At 32.3% G+C, this 16,453-nt stretch overlaps 1 protein-coding gene across 2 annotated transcripts in view; it reads right to left on the reverse strand.

The window, feature by feature from the left end:
- Window positions 1-598: 598 nt before the first annotated feature.
- Window positions 599-16,453, reverse strand: part of LOC124357834 (elongation of very long chain fatty acids protein 4-like) — a 28,715-nt gene continuing 12,860 nt past the window's right edge. For both annotated transcript variants that reach the window (XM_046809901.1, XM_046809902.1), the window contains exons 2-8: window positions 11,293-11,376; window positions 10,060-10,247; window positions 8,984-9,064; window positions 8,654-8,806; window positions 6,737-6,883; window positions 4,652-4,801; window positions 599-2,979 (exon numbers count right to left, since the gene is read on the reverse strand). In XM_046809901.1, coding sequence (XP_046665857.1) covers window positions 2,899-2,979; window positions 4,652-4,801; window positions 6,737-6,883; window positions 8,654-8,806; window positions 8,984-9,064; window positions 10,060-10,247; window positions 11,293-11,371 — 879 coding nt within the window. In that variant the 5' untranslated portion in view covers window positions 11,372-11,376 and the 3' untranslated portion in view covers window positions 599-2,898. The remainder of the gene's footprint in view (window positions 2,980-4,651; window positions 4,802-6,736; window positions 6,884-8,653; window positions 8,807-8,983; window positions 9,065-10,059; window positions 10,248-11,292; window positions 11,377-16,453) is intronic.

The following is a 16,453-nucleotide window of genomic DNA, read 5'->3' on the forward strand; positions in this document are numbered from 1 at the left end:
TGTAATTTTATTTACATTTAGTATTATAATTTTGTTTACAATTAGAATTAAATTTTTTTCATTAAAGAACCAACTTAAGATAGAAACCAAATTTCAATATTTTAATCAAGAAAGTTTTATTTCACTGTTATTAAATTATATTTAATCCCTGATAGCTAAATAGTTTTAATCTACACTTGAGTAATCTAGGTTAGATAATATTTAAAATTGAACCTGTTAATAGTGTTTAGTGTTAATTTCTTATTCATAAATGTTTAACTCAATACAGCTTTAGCTAATATTTTAAAACATTTAAACTAATTTTTATCTAACTTTGTGTGTTCAATCATACCACAACAACATTTATTTCATAATGTGTTCGGTTTTTCTACTTCTTCCTTTTCTGTATGGTCACCATAAGGTATAAACTGTGCGATATTTAACATTGCTCTTTAGGGGGAAACCTCAAGGTCATCTTACTACAGTCGGCTCTTATGATTAATCCCAGATTTACCATATTGACACCCTTATTCACCTCCAATTAACTACTTTAATTATATTCCTGGAAGAAATCTCTTAGTGGTCCATAGTTTTGTGAAATGAACAGACCACAACAAGATTATGTCATCATCACTATATTTTGATAACATTCATAATGATTTTTAGTATTAACATTCGTTTCCGTCTTTCATACAATATCAGTTTATTACTGTAGACAAACATGCTATTTACAATATTTATACTATTTTACAATGTTGACATGAACTTAACAAATTATTTTCAATTAAAAATTATTACTACCCTAAAATTACAACTTTAGCCTTTTATAAGGTGCCTATTAGGCAAGAAAAACATTAAATGCCAGTACAAAGACTGAACTGAAACACTGATGTCCAACAAAAAACCACAGGTTGCTTTACCAAATAATGTATGAAAAAATCGAAAGGGTCTACAAATTTTTGTAACAAATTATCAGGTAAAATTGTTTGTGGCCCATAAAATTTCACTGCACTACTTTTTTTATGTAAAATTGCTTTTATCAGTACCATTGATCTTGTACTGTACCAACTCTCCTCCTTGTTGATAACACTCTCACATAGGCCAAGGACCCATAAGGGAGGCTTAAATGGGGGATGGTCTCTTTTTTTAAATAATTTTTTATGGTTGCAGATCAAAGTGTCCTACATGAAAATTTGTTCCAGGACTGTTCTGTAAACAGTCCATGCATTCTACTTTCTGTAGAAAATTATTGATATAAGTCATATTTATTAGGTTTTGTCAACATTAACTAACATTTGACTAATATAATATTATCAAACCTATTGAATGAAGAATTCAACACAGTGAAGGGAATTACATTACATAGATATCAGTGATTAATCCAGAACATTAGAGAAGATCACTTTGTACGGAATAAGGGTCTCGCAAGGGACCGGAATTTTATGGTCCAAGTGCCACAATTAAAAGCACAACTACTATATAAAACATATTGTAATATTTTCTTTAAATAGCTATTTTACAAAATAATTGAGATTTTTTTAAATTGTCTTCCATATTTTGAAACGGTTGTCCTTGAAACTTCCTTAGTTTTGATGGACAAAATTACACAGTTTTTCTAAGAATACCTTAATAGCTATCAGTATCCTAATTAATAAAAGATTGTCAGTTCAACTAAACACAATATTAAAATGTTCCTGTAACATACACTTATATAAGTATAATTAATTTATATAAATATTAGTAATACTTTGAACACACAAACATACACTACCCATGCTTCTATTATCTTATAAAGAAGTTTCTTACTTTTTCTGTTTTGCATTCAAAATACATTTGCTACTTAGGCTACTATTTGACAAAACCTCAGTGGCAGTGGTTGCTGTCTTCTGTTCAAAGCATTTATAGGCACTGCAATATTACATCTTCATGAAGTCGTTATTGTATTATGTTCATTTTCACATAACATGGACTAGCAATGTACCATGTATGAGAGAATTATTGTATTGAGAGAACTAATTTTATTCATATATAATCACTATATATGCCTCACAGAACTATTATGTTAGTAAATTGACTTTTAACTGTGAGTTGCAAAGCACTAAATTACTGTATTTCACAAAGATAAACAAAATATTGTTCATATTTATCATAATATCGCTGTATTAGTGCGTGATTTTTTAGTCAATAAAATGAGAAAATTGTGGAAACTCCTTTTCCAAACAGAAATTTAATATTCAACTAATTTTAGGCTGTAAAACATAAATCGAAAGAAATTATAAATCGTACAACACAACATGAATTAATAATATAACCTATAAAGTCATCAAAACAAAACACAAAGACATTTATAAGTACAGAGATATGATGAAACCTTAAATAACATAACCATTCATAATACTTTTAATTCATTCTGAGCAGTACACTGTATATGTTTTAATTGTCATACTGTATAGGAACTAAACACAAGTCATAGTGTTTTCTCCAAAATTAACTGAGTATTCATTATACACAAAAAACTATTATATGTATATATTTCTTCTAAATATTAAGTTTGAAAATCAGTAATAGTGAGTTACATATATTAATTTGTCAAAATAAGTTGCGTTGAAAAATAAAGAATGAATTGGATATAATAAATAGGAGAATGTAAACAAATAACCAAAACTGTGGTATTTCATCAATCACCTTATCAGAAATTTAAATGCTAAATAACATAATTATGCTAGAAAATGTCATGTAAATTTAGTTTTCCTCGTATCTGAGGAGATGCTCACTATGCCTAGTGTATCAGAGTGTATAGCGTATAAAGTGCTGTGCTATGACGAGCTGTGTATTGGTTGCGGGGTATGAAGGCACTTTTGGTCCACAACCCCTTGAACAAAACCTGTAGTCTATTCTCACAGCAAAGAGGTAGATCTCTCAGTCCCATTTCTTGTCTGAAGTACTTGGTAAGGGTTCTGTGTGCCCGTTGCTCACCCCTCTGTACATCGCTTTCTTTCCCTGCAACATTTCATTTTTGCAAAATGAATGAACAGTCTTATAATTGGAGTATTTTTGAAAATAACAAATAAGTATAGTAAATTTGTATGATTTGGAAGCTAGCATTTAAATTAGTAATGGTGTAAAAAGAATCTCTGTCAACCCATTGGTCTTGATATACAGAATCAATGGTTCGGTTCATCTTGTCTGTTCCCAACTTACCATCTACTTACCATTTTGATTAAACTCCATAAATCACCTTTCTGGAGATTAGAGTCCAAGCTACTTTTAGTTAGCATTCTATTAATTCCAGCTGTGTATCACTTTGTAATTCATTCAATGGGCAAAAAGCTTTTGATAGCAGGTTTCAAAAAGAGCTCCATGAAGTAAGCCTCCTTTGGATGGATTGGATCAAACGGTCTTTAACTACCAGATTCCTTCTTGGTATTTGTTAATGCAATTATTTGATATTGACATAGAGACAAGTTATAGAGTGATATTGTGATTTTGACCACATTAGTCGCATTATGATTTACACTGAATGAATGTCATTTGTGCCCATTTTCCGGATGAACACCAAAACTAAATTTAGTTATGACATGAACATAAACATCTCAGGTAAACGGTTTTTGATTAAAAATAGCTCTCAACAACAAACCCAATAAAAGTTCAAGTTTTTAATTGAGTTACCATTATTTTGATACAGTGTGAACTGCACAACTTAGAAGATAGCCATGATAATAGGCCACAGTCTAACTACGGGAAATTTAGTTAGTCACAAAACTTTCATTGCGATGATGAACTTAGTTTTGTGAAGGGAGACTTATTTTTCATATTATTCTTAACACTGGTATATTGAAAATTAAATAGGGTTAATGGTATAAATAAATAATTATAAAATAAACCTGATAGCAGCTTTTTAAATCTACTAATATAAAATTTCAAATGCCTATAATCACAATGATTAAATCAGTGACAAGATCAGAAAATTTTCTCTTCATGTGTTTAAAAATCTCTTAAAACAGAGTCTTTGTCTAACGCAATGCTAGGAGAATTACACATTTTTTACAGATTGTTCAATATGAAGTGAAACAAAAATTGAAACACGATATTTTGAAAATTGAATCTGATCTCCTCTTCAGATGAAAATATCAACATGAGATAAGCCGTGTGATCTAATACACACTAAAAACATAAAGTAAAAACAATCTATACACCAGCAGTAAGAGATCAGTAGTTCACACATTGTTATTTGTTTGTGTTATTACAAATTGGTAGTGGTTATTGTGTGGTGCTTTGTTTGATCATACTTGATATCTTTGACTTACAACTTCTCAATTGTGTCATTTTATTTTGGCTTATCCGAAGTTAAGTTTTTTATTTGTAACAGTTTCTGCTTGTTCATTCAACCTTTGTTGAAAAATATGTTGTTTGCAGAAAAGATAAAATTACAGTTTTCAAATCATGTTTCATTTAACAACAGCAAATACCCTAACCGTTCCATTATCCTTTGTTAATTATGAAATTAAATTAAACAATGCCCAAAATCTTAAATTTTCTCAAATTGCCAAACCCTTGTAATTGTGTTTTGCACTATTTGCATTTTTACTAAATCTAATTTTGTCAATATGTCTGATTAAGGATCTAGGAATACATTCTATTGAATATTTTATATTGCAGTAATCCTCTATACCTTCTCAATGTAGGCTTTTGTGTAGAAGTTACCAAAGAGGATGATGAAGGAGAGCATATAGATCACAAGGGCGTACTGCATCCACAACGGAAAGTCACAGCCGGATCGAATCCCGTTGATCCCGAGGATTAACGCTGTTGTGAACTGAACCTGTAAATATTTCGAAAATAAAATAAAGATACTCATTACTTAAATAAAATAATATACCTAGGAGGGTTCACTTCTGGCTGATTTATACCTTCCAGTTGAACCCAGAATGTACACAGCAAAAACCAATGTGTCACTTAAATCTGGGCAACCTTGTGGATGTCCAGGAGCCGCACATCACTAACCGTAAATGTCAATATTCTAGGGTGCAATGGTTGTTTGATAGGTCTAGTCTACTGCGGGAGATGGTTGTTGGAGTTGGTGAGATTTTCTAACAGTCAAACATTCTTGCTAGCTTAGGCATAAGAGTGTGCTCCCCTCTGCCTGCTTTGACTGGATAGGCTGGTTCAGAGCTGGCTTCCCCTTCTTCCGAGGGACATGACTGAGATATTCTTCCTCATGGATCTTGACAGAAGGTGGCCCCTACTCTCAACCTTACCCTTCCAGAATATCCTGTCGCTTCAGAAGCAGCACAAATGGTGCAATTTATAAGGTTCTTGTACTAAGAGAGAAAAAAATTGTAGCTGATGAGATTAGACTTAAATGGTAATAACAAAACCACAATTAAGTAAGTTCTTCTATCTTGTATTTTTGGTATCAGGATTAAGATCCTGATCCTGATTTTGATTTACAAGATGTATTATTTCTAGTTTACACTGTATCAAAACATTGTTAACACAACAAAAATCTTGAAATATTTTGTTCTCACTATGTCTATCTTATATTCTTTCTTCAGTCAACTTACATTAAACTCACAATATAATGTATGCTGACGACACAGTACTCACTTTCGCTGACAGAACAACAGAAAGGCTAGAACAAACAACCAGCATGCACTTCCACAGAACGAAACTCTACTGCTCCTCCAATGACCTGGTCCTAAATGAGAACAAAACCGTACAAATGAAATTCACCACTAAGCGCAACAACACAAATGTATCACTACCCGGACTACAGACACAAACCTCTACAAAATACCTAGGCATCATAATTGACTCCAAACTATCCTGGAAACCCCACGTCGATCAGCTTAACAAGAAATTATCCACTAGCCTGTACACCATAAGAAGAATTAAGCAAGTATGCAGTCCAGACGTGGCCAGAGTTGCTTACTATGCCCTTTTTGAATCGCACCTCAGATATGGTATTGCAGCATGGGGAGGGGCGTCAAAGGGCAATTTAGATAAATTACTTGTAAAGCAAAAAAGAGCAATTAGATGCCTAGCCAACTTAAACTACAGGGACAGCTGCAGGGAGTCATTTAAGGACCTAAAAATACTCACAATAGTATCACTTTATATAAGGGAAGTCATCATTCACACAATTACAACAACACAGCCAAGACACCGAGACCTACATCAGCACAACACCAGACACGCAGCAAACTTCATCATCCCACAGCATCGCCTGAGCCTGTTCGAGCAAAAACCATCTTACAAAGGTGCCCTCTATTACAACAACCTTCCAGAGCACCTCAAGAGAGAACAGCCAAAAAACTTCAAGAGGCAACTCACAGCATGGCTTCTGGAAGGGCCGTTCTACTCAGAGGATGAGTTTATGGACTTGCTCCAGTGAATTGCTGAAATTTATTATAATTTTATTTATTGACCATTTGACGTGTAACTGTTCTCAAAGAATATGTTAATAAAGAAATTGTCTAATTGTCTAAACTAAAACTTATCAACAGAGGTTCTTCAGTTTCGGTTTCTTTTCTGTAAGTTTAAATCTGGCCACAATGGGTTAAAATTTTTTAGTTTCATACCTGGATGTGGCACAGTCAGTACAATCTGTATACTATTTGTATGTTCATTTTTGTATATGTTACCATTTGGAATACTGATTCAGAATAATGAATTAAAAGTAAATTATGTAACTACGTCAACATTAATTGATTAATTGCATATTAAATTTAAAGAAATGTACTTTAATTTCACTTACGAGCTGCAGTATTGTCAAGTACTTCTTCCACCAGAGGAAAGGTGCTATCCGAGGCCCAAGAGCTGACAACCCATAGTATGAGTACATTAGCACGTGGATGAACGAATTGACCATGGCGGGAAGGAATGTGGACCCACTTGGTACCCACTGTCAACACCATCGTTGTAAAATAATTATCTAGTCATTTCATTTTTATTTAATTTTATTAATTTAATAGAGTATTTCCATTAATTGAACTAACATATGTAATTAAATATTGTATCCCATTAGAGTTAGTTTAGAGCCTCCTTTTATTTATTTATTATTGTACTAGTATTTTGGCAAACTATACTTTCTAGTAGTTCTGAAAATGGTTTATTTTTATATACTGATGTTCCATATTCAAAATTAGGGTGATGGAAAGGAAAATAATAGGTTTATTATCAGTATTCTGTTGGAACACATAAGAAAATCTAACTTTTTAAATTCTTTAAGAGACTAATTTCAAAAATGTGTATGCTAAGAATTTGTAAAATAAAATGGAATGAGAACAAACAGGCAATAATTTAAAATGACATCATGTTTCAACATATAAAAAAGCATATTCTCAAAACCAGCTTGCACACATACATTACATTACCTTTTATTGCTGTAAATTTTTTCTATGCAGTACTATTCTAAAAGTTGAAATTAGAATGGATAGAATCAGCAAAATTCTAATTCTACTGAAAAGTAAAATATAAAGACTTTTTTGTGATTATAATTACAGTGATATGCTATAAACATTGTTTAATTCGTAGTATATCTCGGATTTTTAAAAGAGGTAATCATTTGCATATCCTAATTTTGTAGATTTAAATTCCATTAAAGGACTCATACTGGTCATAGATGCCGGTATCCATTGACCTTTTTTAAACAAAAATATTTATGTTTTCAAAATCTAGGATCTTAACAATCTCATATAAGATTTGTTAAATGTTGGAAGTTAAAACTAATGTTTTATACTGCATAATGCATAGGTCATTTTTTAGCTTTTATTATCCAGCAACTTCAAAGTAGAACAAATACAACTTATTTTATTTTTATACAACCAATTGGCCATACAAAATTTTGGTGTAATAATCAATATAATTATTAACTTATAAATTGATGCCGGTATGCATGACATGTTACATATTTTTTATATTTTTCCTTTTTTTAGTATTTAAATGTTCGTTTTGTAGTGTAGAGTATTGTTTTTTTCTGTAGGGTCTCTACCTTGGAATTGTTATTTCCCTTTATGTCCTTTATATAACTTTTTATAAATAACTGTAAAAATAAAATTATTTTGGTACAAATCATCCTCAGTCACATAAATTATATAAAATATAATAGAACATAATACAAACAAAATTAAATAAACAGTGAATAAATTAATAATAAATACAGATGACATAAACTAAATATTTCTTCCATATGTTGATTTCAAATTTAAACATTTTTGCTAAGTTAATGTTTACCTGATGTTGAAAGTCCATGTGGAATTTTGCTCATTAAAACTAATTAGTGTGTTTTGGGGTAAATTAGGTTTGAATTTTGATGCACTTGCTGAGTAGATTTGGCAAAATATGTGGTTTCAAAAGTGGCATTGTGATTTATAGCATGAGTGGCGACAGTTTTCATTAAATCTTGGTGCTTGTAATCGAATCAGAGTCCTGTCGTTCTTGTCCTCAAGGTATTTGTTGTGGAGCCAATATAATCTGCTGGATATGTGTTACTTCGAATTTGGTAAATCACATTTTAAGATTCACAATACAAGTTGCCTTGCTTGTTTTTGTTACTAGTGAATTTTTATGATTTCGTAACATTTTACAAACCAAACATCTTGGTGTCTTACATGGATATGATCGTTTTTGTATTTTAAATATATACATAATTGTTTAGAACTAGCTGTCCCACCTTGATACCGATCCACCAGAGAGAGAACATGGTGGAGTGGTGGTAGACATGCAGGAATGTCAGCTGCTTGTCCTTCTTCCGCAGGATGAAGAAGAATGTATCAGAGAATTCTAACAACTTGGAGAAGTAGTACCACCAAACAGCATTTGCTATCTGAAACAATGTCAGTAGTAGGAATACTCAACTTTTAAAATCACATAAATATAGCTGGTGAATAGTATGTATCATAGTTCAGTCATATCAAAGAAGATGCAGTCATTATTGTGATTTTAAAGTAGAAAACATTGGATTTTAGTAAAGTGTATTGCTCATAAAATGTTTTAAACTTACCCGTAATTCCTCCTTATGGGATATGTGTCTGATAGGTTGGCAAACGTAGCTGTACCTTAACCTCGTCGAACCAACAAACAGCTGCAACACACAAATGCTACTGAAATATTAACACATTGGAGTGTTTGGCATGTGTTATTGTTAGGTTACAACAGTCAATTGACATAGATGTGTGTTAGGTGGCACGTTTGTGTTATAAATTGGAATTAATAAGCAATAAAAGAACACATGATCAACGTTTTTACCACTACTTACAAAATATGAACATCGGAATGGAAGGAGTCCTGAAGTCAAAGTTAAAGATAATACCTTACTGAACACCTAGTAGGTAGTATGAGCGTGAACATAATTTAATGGCTTTTGATAAAGTTACTTGTGAAATTTCAGTAATTTTTTAATGTTAAAACCAGTGGAGTTGGTGAATCAAAATATTGTATGCAATATTTTTTGGAATTTTAATTAATGGCAGGTTCTGTTACTTACAATAATGAGTTAACTACAGCTAAAATTATGGTAAAATTTATGGTCCATATAATTCTTTACTTTTTTTTATTACCACGCATAATGAGACATTTTTTTAAGCAGTTTGTATGGAAGCATTATACGACTTAATTGAAATTATATTTCAACTATCACTTTCGAATAATAATTAGCTTTTGCTGAAAAGGTTGTGTTTTAACAAGCTATACCGGTAATATAAAATATTTCATCCCATTGGTTTTCCAGCAACCATTTGTGGCCTGAATGTTACCCAAGTTCATCTCTACCCTCAAATCACAGCTAGGAAGATTTTATCAAATACACAGTTAGGAATATTTACAATATTTTTGGAAATTTCTGTGAAAGTTTTTAAAAGCAAAAGTTCAGTCCACAAATATTTTTTTTATACAAAATTAATAGAGTTCTTATAGGGAAACGTTCTTATTTAGTCTAATAAAGTCTTAATACAGAAGACTGTATTTTCTTATTGTTTAAGGCCAAGATAGCTAGAATAAATTAGTTCTACTAAAATTAGTGATTATAAGCCTTAGGTATCATACAATGACACTGTACGTAAAACATAAGGCTATACTAACCTCAAAGGCAATGTACAGGTTAAGAACTGCCATAGCTATATTGTAAGGAAGCAGGATCCATTTGAGCTTGAAGGGTTTACGGTCACGCATGAGCCTGGGTCCTACGCCCACGATGGCCAGGTACAAGGCTGTGTACAGAAGCGTGGGTGTGGGTGAGTCCACCATTAACCACCCTCTGGTGCGTTCATCTGTAACATTGCAATGGCTTAACAAAGCACATTTAATTAAAACATTTACGTTTCATAGTTTTGTTCTGAGTCCTGAGTTCTGGAGACAAGAATAGGATTTGCTGAAAAGACTGTTTGGTATTTGTAATTGTTATTGATCAGCAATTTCAGAGTACCGTTAAAAACAGACTCTTCCCATGAAATCAAAACTGATTGTATCACTAAAAGATGACCAATGCCCGGAAAACCCTGTTTCCTTTACAATCCATTGTCAAAAACAAACTTTAACAATAGTAGTAGCAAGAATTTTGGTTGCTACATGAGTCTAAACTACATGAAATGGTTTTAAAACAACTCCATCTTTGGTTAATATCCACAAACTCTGGGCAGAGAGGGTAGTTTTCACTCAAAAGTAATCTGCATTGTTTTATTTTAAAAGCCAACGTTGTTTACTGCACAACATGTCATTGTCAGATATTACTTAGATGGAACCATTACAAATTTTACTAGTGCACCTAACGTTCTTGGCTGGGACAGAACTTCTTGTTTAACTAACACTAGTAAAGGAAACAGGATTTTTCCGGACATTTGATGTCATTCATTGGTACAAGAAATCAGTAGCACCACGTTTCAAGATCAGATTGCAAGGTGTCGAAACATAATTTACTGATATCTTTTATCACTTAACAGTGAAAAATGTCCGGATAAATCTGTTTCCAAAAAAAAGCCTTCCATCGTTAAGAATAAATTTTAAAACTAGAAGTAGTAATGTTCCTGATCTACTCCGATCTTGTCTTTCCTGTCATACTATTTTCTAATCTTGCTCAGTTGGTAATAATACCACAGACTATTCGGATTATATTAAACATTTTTAACTCTCAAGCTCATACATTTATCGAATACTATTTCACCGTCATTGCGAATTTATCTCACACATTACTTCTTTGACTGCAACTCAAAGGCTTGTGCTTTTTAGTTTTCAGAAAGTGATATTAACTTAAAATGGCTAACTTAAAATACAGCTAAATAGAATAGAAAATAAGTGCTAATAATGAACAACACTAACCAGACAGTGATAACGTCCATGAGTAGTAATCGTAGAGTTGTGTGAATAAGGTGGAGGTAGAGTTGAGCAGGTGGCCCATTGTGTCTGTAACAACATAAATAAGTATGAGTAATTAGTGTTGCTAAGCTTACGAGTAAGTAGACGATAAAAAACAAATTGATGCAAGTCAGCTCTTGTCCAAATACCATTTCCTCAGTTCATGCCTTCAGGTTCCCCAATCTCTCTCCAGACCTTAAGCCTGATTTTCCTCATGTACCCACTCAATGGATTTCTGGACCACCTTATTTTTATAATATACCCTTATCTCCTATAATTTCATGGTCCGTCCTCACAGTCTTTGGATATCTCTGCATCTAGGTTTCCTTGGGCATCTGGGCTGTCCATATTTTGCTTCTGTAAGCCCCAGATCTGTGATCCTCAGTATTAAGCTTATCTGGCTTGTGGATTTCCCCATTGTCAACCTCCAGCCACAAATCCACAATCCCCTGATGTCACAAACCTCATGGCCTTAATACATCCTAACAGTAAAAACTCCATATTTAAAAAATAGTTTGAAAGGATTCTATACTAAATTTTGACACAGACACACACATAAATTTTACTCATAATGGCGCATGGGTGTCTGCTTATATTATTCACTTAAAAGTGTATTATTTATAGTATAATGTTCCACCATTGTAAATTTGTCTAGTGTAACGAGTTTTCAAACATTTTAAAACAACAACCATTTTAAACATTTGACATAAAATGCCATGTAAACTTACTCTACAGCAAATAACTTCAAAATAGAATTAAAACAGTTAACATTACGTATAACTGATACAATATTATTAGTAAGGGCTGTTTGAGAAGAAACTAATAATTTTCTCAGATTTTTGGACAAATGAACTACCAAATTAGTTTTATATGAGCCTTTTAAAGAGCATATCGTGTTACTTTTAACTAATTAACATGTTTTACATTTTAAGTTAACAGCTATGTAAAGTCACGTTTCTGTAACGTAATCCATTTTTATTGATGTTGCAGGCATTCACGTGTAGCTTGCATAATTAATTAGTCTGCACAAATTGTTTTATTATTTAATGTAACACTGAAAACAATATATCAATATTTAGTTATTTACTTAATTCGTGAAAAGCATTATGTTACGATTTCGTGGCTCGTACATTATAATTGGATGATAAATAACTAAGAAAATGCAGATCTGTAAGTACTATTAATTATCAAATCATAAGAAAAAGGGGTGCTAACGTTTTAGTTTAATGAGCTAGTTTTTATGTGTTTTGGAAACCTTTTGTTGTGAATGGTGAGGGCATTATGTGTAGAAAACTTGTAGTGCATTTAATTGTGCACCTGATGAGAAAATGAGAACATCTCTTCATTTCGATTACACGGGTGGCTGCTGATGAGACAATGAGAACATCTCTTCATTTATATTACACTGGGTGGCTGCTGATGAGACAATGAGAACATCTCTTCATTTAGATTACACGGGTGGCTGCTGGATAAACCAGACAGAGCTCTTTATTTATTTTAAACGTCTTTATTGCCGACTTTATCTCTTCAGATGAATGTGAACCCAGATGCCAGGACTTTATTTATGTCTGTCTGTCCGCAAAATATCTCGAAAACGAACTGACTCGTAGACTTTAAATTTTGCATGAAGCTTCATTTCTATATAGGCAACACCGATTTCGATGATGGTGCATTTCAATCCATTGGATTGGGCTTCGCATTAGCGAATATTCTTACATTGGTCTTATAGGCTACTATGATTGCAACGAAAATGGCAGAATAAATAAATTTGCAAATCATGTGAGATTGTAACATTTGACATGTTAACCTAAAATGTAGCCTAATTATCTCAACGAACATCATATTTTAGTAACTTTATGTTTGTTATTCACACACTAGAATGAATGAAACCCAACACAATGAACAAAAACGTGAATGTATCATTAGAAAATATCATTCGGAAATTACCTTGTATACACTATAAAAATTAATTAATTATTCCAAATTTAAAGTTTGTATATTATTTGGATTCTTCAATTAAAATTGCTCAGCAAAATCTCATATATATGTAAATAAACAGCAGGAAAATAAGAATCTTAGGAAATATGTTAATATACATCTTTCTATAGGGTTTTCAGGATTAACCATTTTCTAAATGTATGTAAATATAACAGTTCTATATAATTATAATTGCTGGAATTGCTTACCAATAAAGTGTTTAAGTTGGTTTAGTATTTTAATTTAATACTTTTATAGTGTTTTAAATTGATTTCTTTCTTTTTGTTCATAATTCTAACCTACATAAATATTGTGAAAGTTACAGAAATTCTCCAAAAGTATTTTTTTCTTTAATTTAAGAGTATGATAAGCTAAGTACTTACTTGTTTGTATAACTTAGAAGAGAATTCAACTATTCCACGTCATGTTTGAATTATTATTTTTTGTTCCGCCTAATTTGTTTTCAAACTTATAATATGTTTAGAGTGCTACAAAAATATTTAATTTTATTAAAGTGGCCATAATTTCAATCAAAACTCGTTATGAGAATCCTGGATTTACAACTGAACTTCTTAGTTCACAACACAGCCATAGTCAAAATGGATGTGCTTAGAGAAGTACTGAGCAGTCTGTGCCTTCAATTTGCTGGTAGGCAGTGAGAGGTTATCACTGATCGTTTACAGCGGACCATTAATAATATGACTTTTCTGCCTTATTTTTTCCCTATACCCAAAACAAATAAGACAACATTGGGTTGGGTGTTAATAATTTAGAATTTTAAGAGAATACAAAAATGCTACTAACTCTAGAAGAGATAGACATTTACGTTAATAAGAGTGCCATTTTGATTTTACAACTTTACCGATCAACTCTGCATTGTTCTCCATGGACGCTAGAGAATTTACAAAACTATTAACTAGTGGCATCAGCCAATTAGAAGTTGGTAACTCGCAAGGTCACTGACCGTGCTGGCTGCAGTTTGCTGACAAACATCAAACACAACTGCAAACCTAGTCAGCTACAATCCATTTCCTCTTCACCGTTCTAGCCCATCATTACCAGCCTATACATCCAATAAAATACAGGAATACGCTTTACTGACAATTTGATGGTGTCGAGATATTATTTGTTGTCTTTTCTTTACCTACATGTAATGTATATTATTGTTAGCTACCTTCGTCATACACGTAATTCATATTAACGACATTAAAATATAATTGATTGATTAAGGAAGCGCTTGATCTCTAGTGGGGTAGATCAGTTCAACATATTCTCTTGTTGGTTCAGAAATCAAGATATTGTTTCTTTGTAAAAAAGTAAAGTAATGTATTATTTTACCAGGAAAGTTAGGGCTAGCCACTTAACCTGGGGACCAACGGTTTAAATAGTACATCCGAACCATCATCAATGTGGCAGGGTAGGCGTAGGCGGTATGCTTGCAAGGACAGGATAGCTAGCGGTCATCTATCTAAACAGTAACCACTCTCGATATTGCGTTAATATTTTTGTCATATAAATCAGAGAGCGTTACCCAACTAGAGAAACTACCCGGAATTTGTACTTCTAATCACAAACATGTATGTATCGCTAAGTAGAATATTTATCTCTTCTGTAGGCCTTTATTATACTCGTCGATGCTGTTCGAATATAGAGGACCCGAGAGTGTCAAGCTGTTTTCATTACAGCTACAGAAATTATTTATTCTGGCCTAATCAATATCGAACGCTACAAAAATCTGATCAACTCTGACTAATTTTGATATCAACTAATCGGTCTTAATTAATTGATTAGACCGAGTTTGTTCACATTTATATCAATAAACTATCACACCTGATCAGATCTGGTTACATGAATTGATCAAGATTACGTTTGATAGTACGGTCCAAAAGTTACTCAGGTTTGATCTGGAAGCGTCCTGTAACTCCAGCAAGTTCAGATCAAATTCATGTGTAATAGTTTATGTACCCGTCCCGACCAGTGTTGTACGAGACAGGGTATAACAGAAGAACCTCGTGATTAATGATCTTGCACAGATTTGGTACCAAATATCGTACAGAAGCCTACTAGTGATCCCCTTATTTGTAGATTTGGTAACAAATACCGTACAGAAGCCTATTAGAAGTCACCTTACTCTAGATTTGGTACCAAATATCGTACAGAAGCCTACTAGTGATCCCCTTATCTGTAGATTTGGTAACAAATACCGTACAGATGCCTATTAGAAGTCACCTTACTCTAGATTTGGTAACGAATATCATACAGAAGCATACTAGTAGTCGCCCTATCTCAAGATTTCGTAACGAATATCGTACAGAAGCCTACTAGTAGTCACCTTATCTCTAGATTTGGCAACGGATATCGTACAGAAGCCTATTATTAGTCACCTTATCTCTAGATTTGGTAACAAATATCGTACAAAAGCTTACTAGTAGTCGCCTTATACAAAAGGACGGTCCATCATATGTATGTAACAACCATCGGTACTGCAGTATCTGTGATAACTACTTGGGTAACGAATATCATTTAGATATAATTATTATATCTGTCAATCTATTTAATAATACTATTTTTAACTAAAAATAAACTTGACAATCTTTTTTCTGTCTCGACTGAATTTTCTATAAGAAGTGTCCATAAAGTATGGAGTTTATAAAATAATTGATAGTGAATTACAATAATCCGTTAATATTTATTTAGTATGTGTTCATGCAATGAAAGTTACATTTAGTTTGCCTATTTTGAATTTTTATTGCTCTCTTGAGTCCACTATGTTGGATGTAGGTTCAATTGTTCAGCTACGTTAATGGTGTCTCAATCTGTTAAATAGTGATTTAAAAAAATACAACTTTTAAACCTGAAATTTTTTTATCCAGAATTGAATTTTATTACTATGCTAACCTGTTTCTTGAATGTAAAAATTTCCTCATCCAAGTTGACCTAGTAAATGCCTAACTAATAAGATAAGGGAAATTTTGGGGCTATTAAATTGCAATTAACTTAATTATTAACCAATATGTGTCTTAATTAAATTAAATTAATTTCAATTATAAAAATAATAAAAGGGCTAGCCTTTCCATGTAAGAATTTCCAAACTAAAAAAATTGTTAGGGTAAATTGTACGTTGCTTTTCATGATGAAACTTCGTTTA

Source organism: Homalodisca vitripennis, chromosome 3, assembly GCF_021130785.1.
Source record: "Homalodisca vitripennis isolate AUS2020 chromosome 3, UT_GWSS_2.1, whole genome shotgun sequence".
Taxonomy (NCBI): Eukaryota; Metazoa; Arthropoda; class Insecta; order Hemiptera; family Cicadellidae; genus Homalodisca; species Homalodisca vitripennis.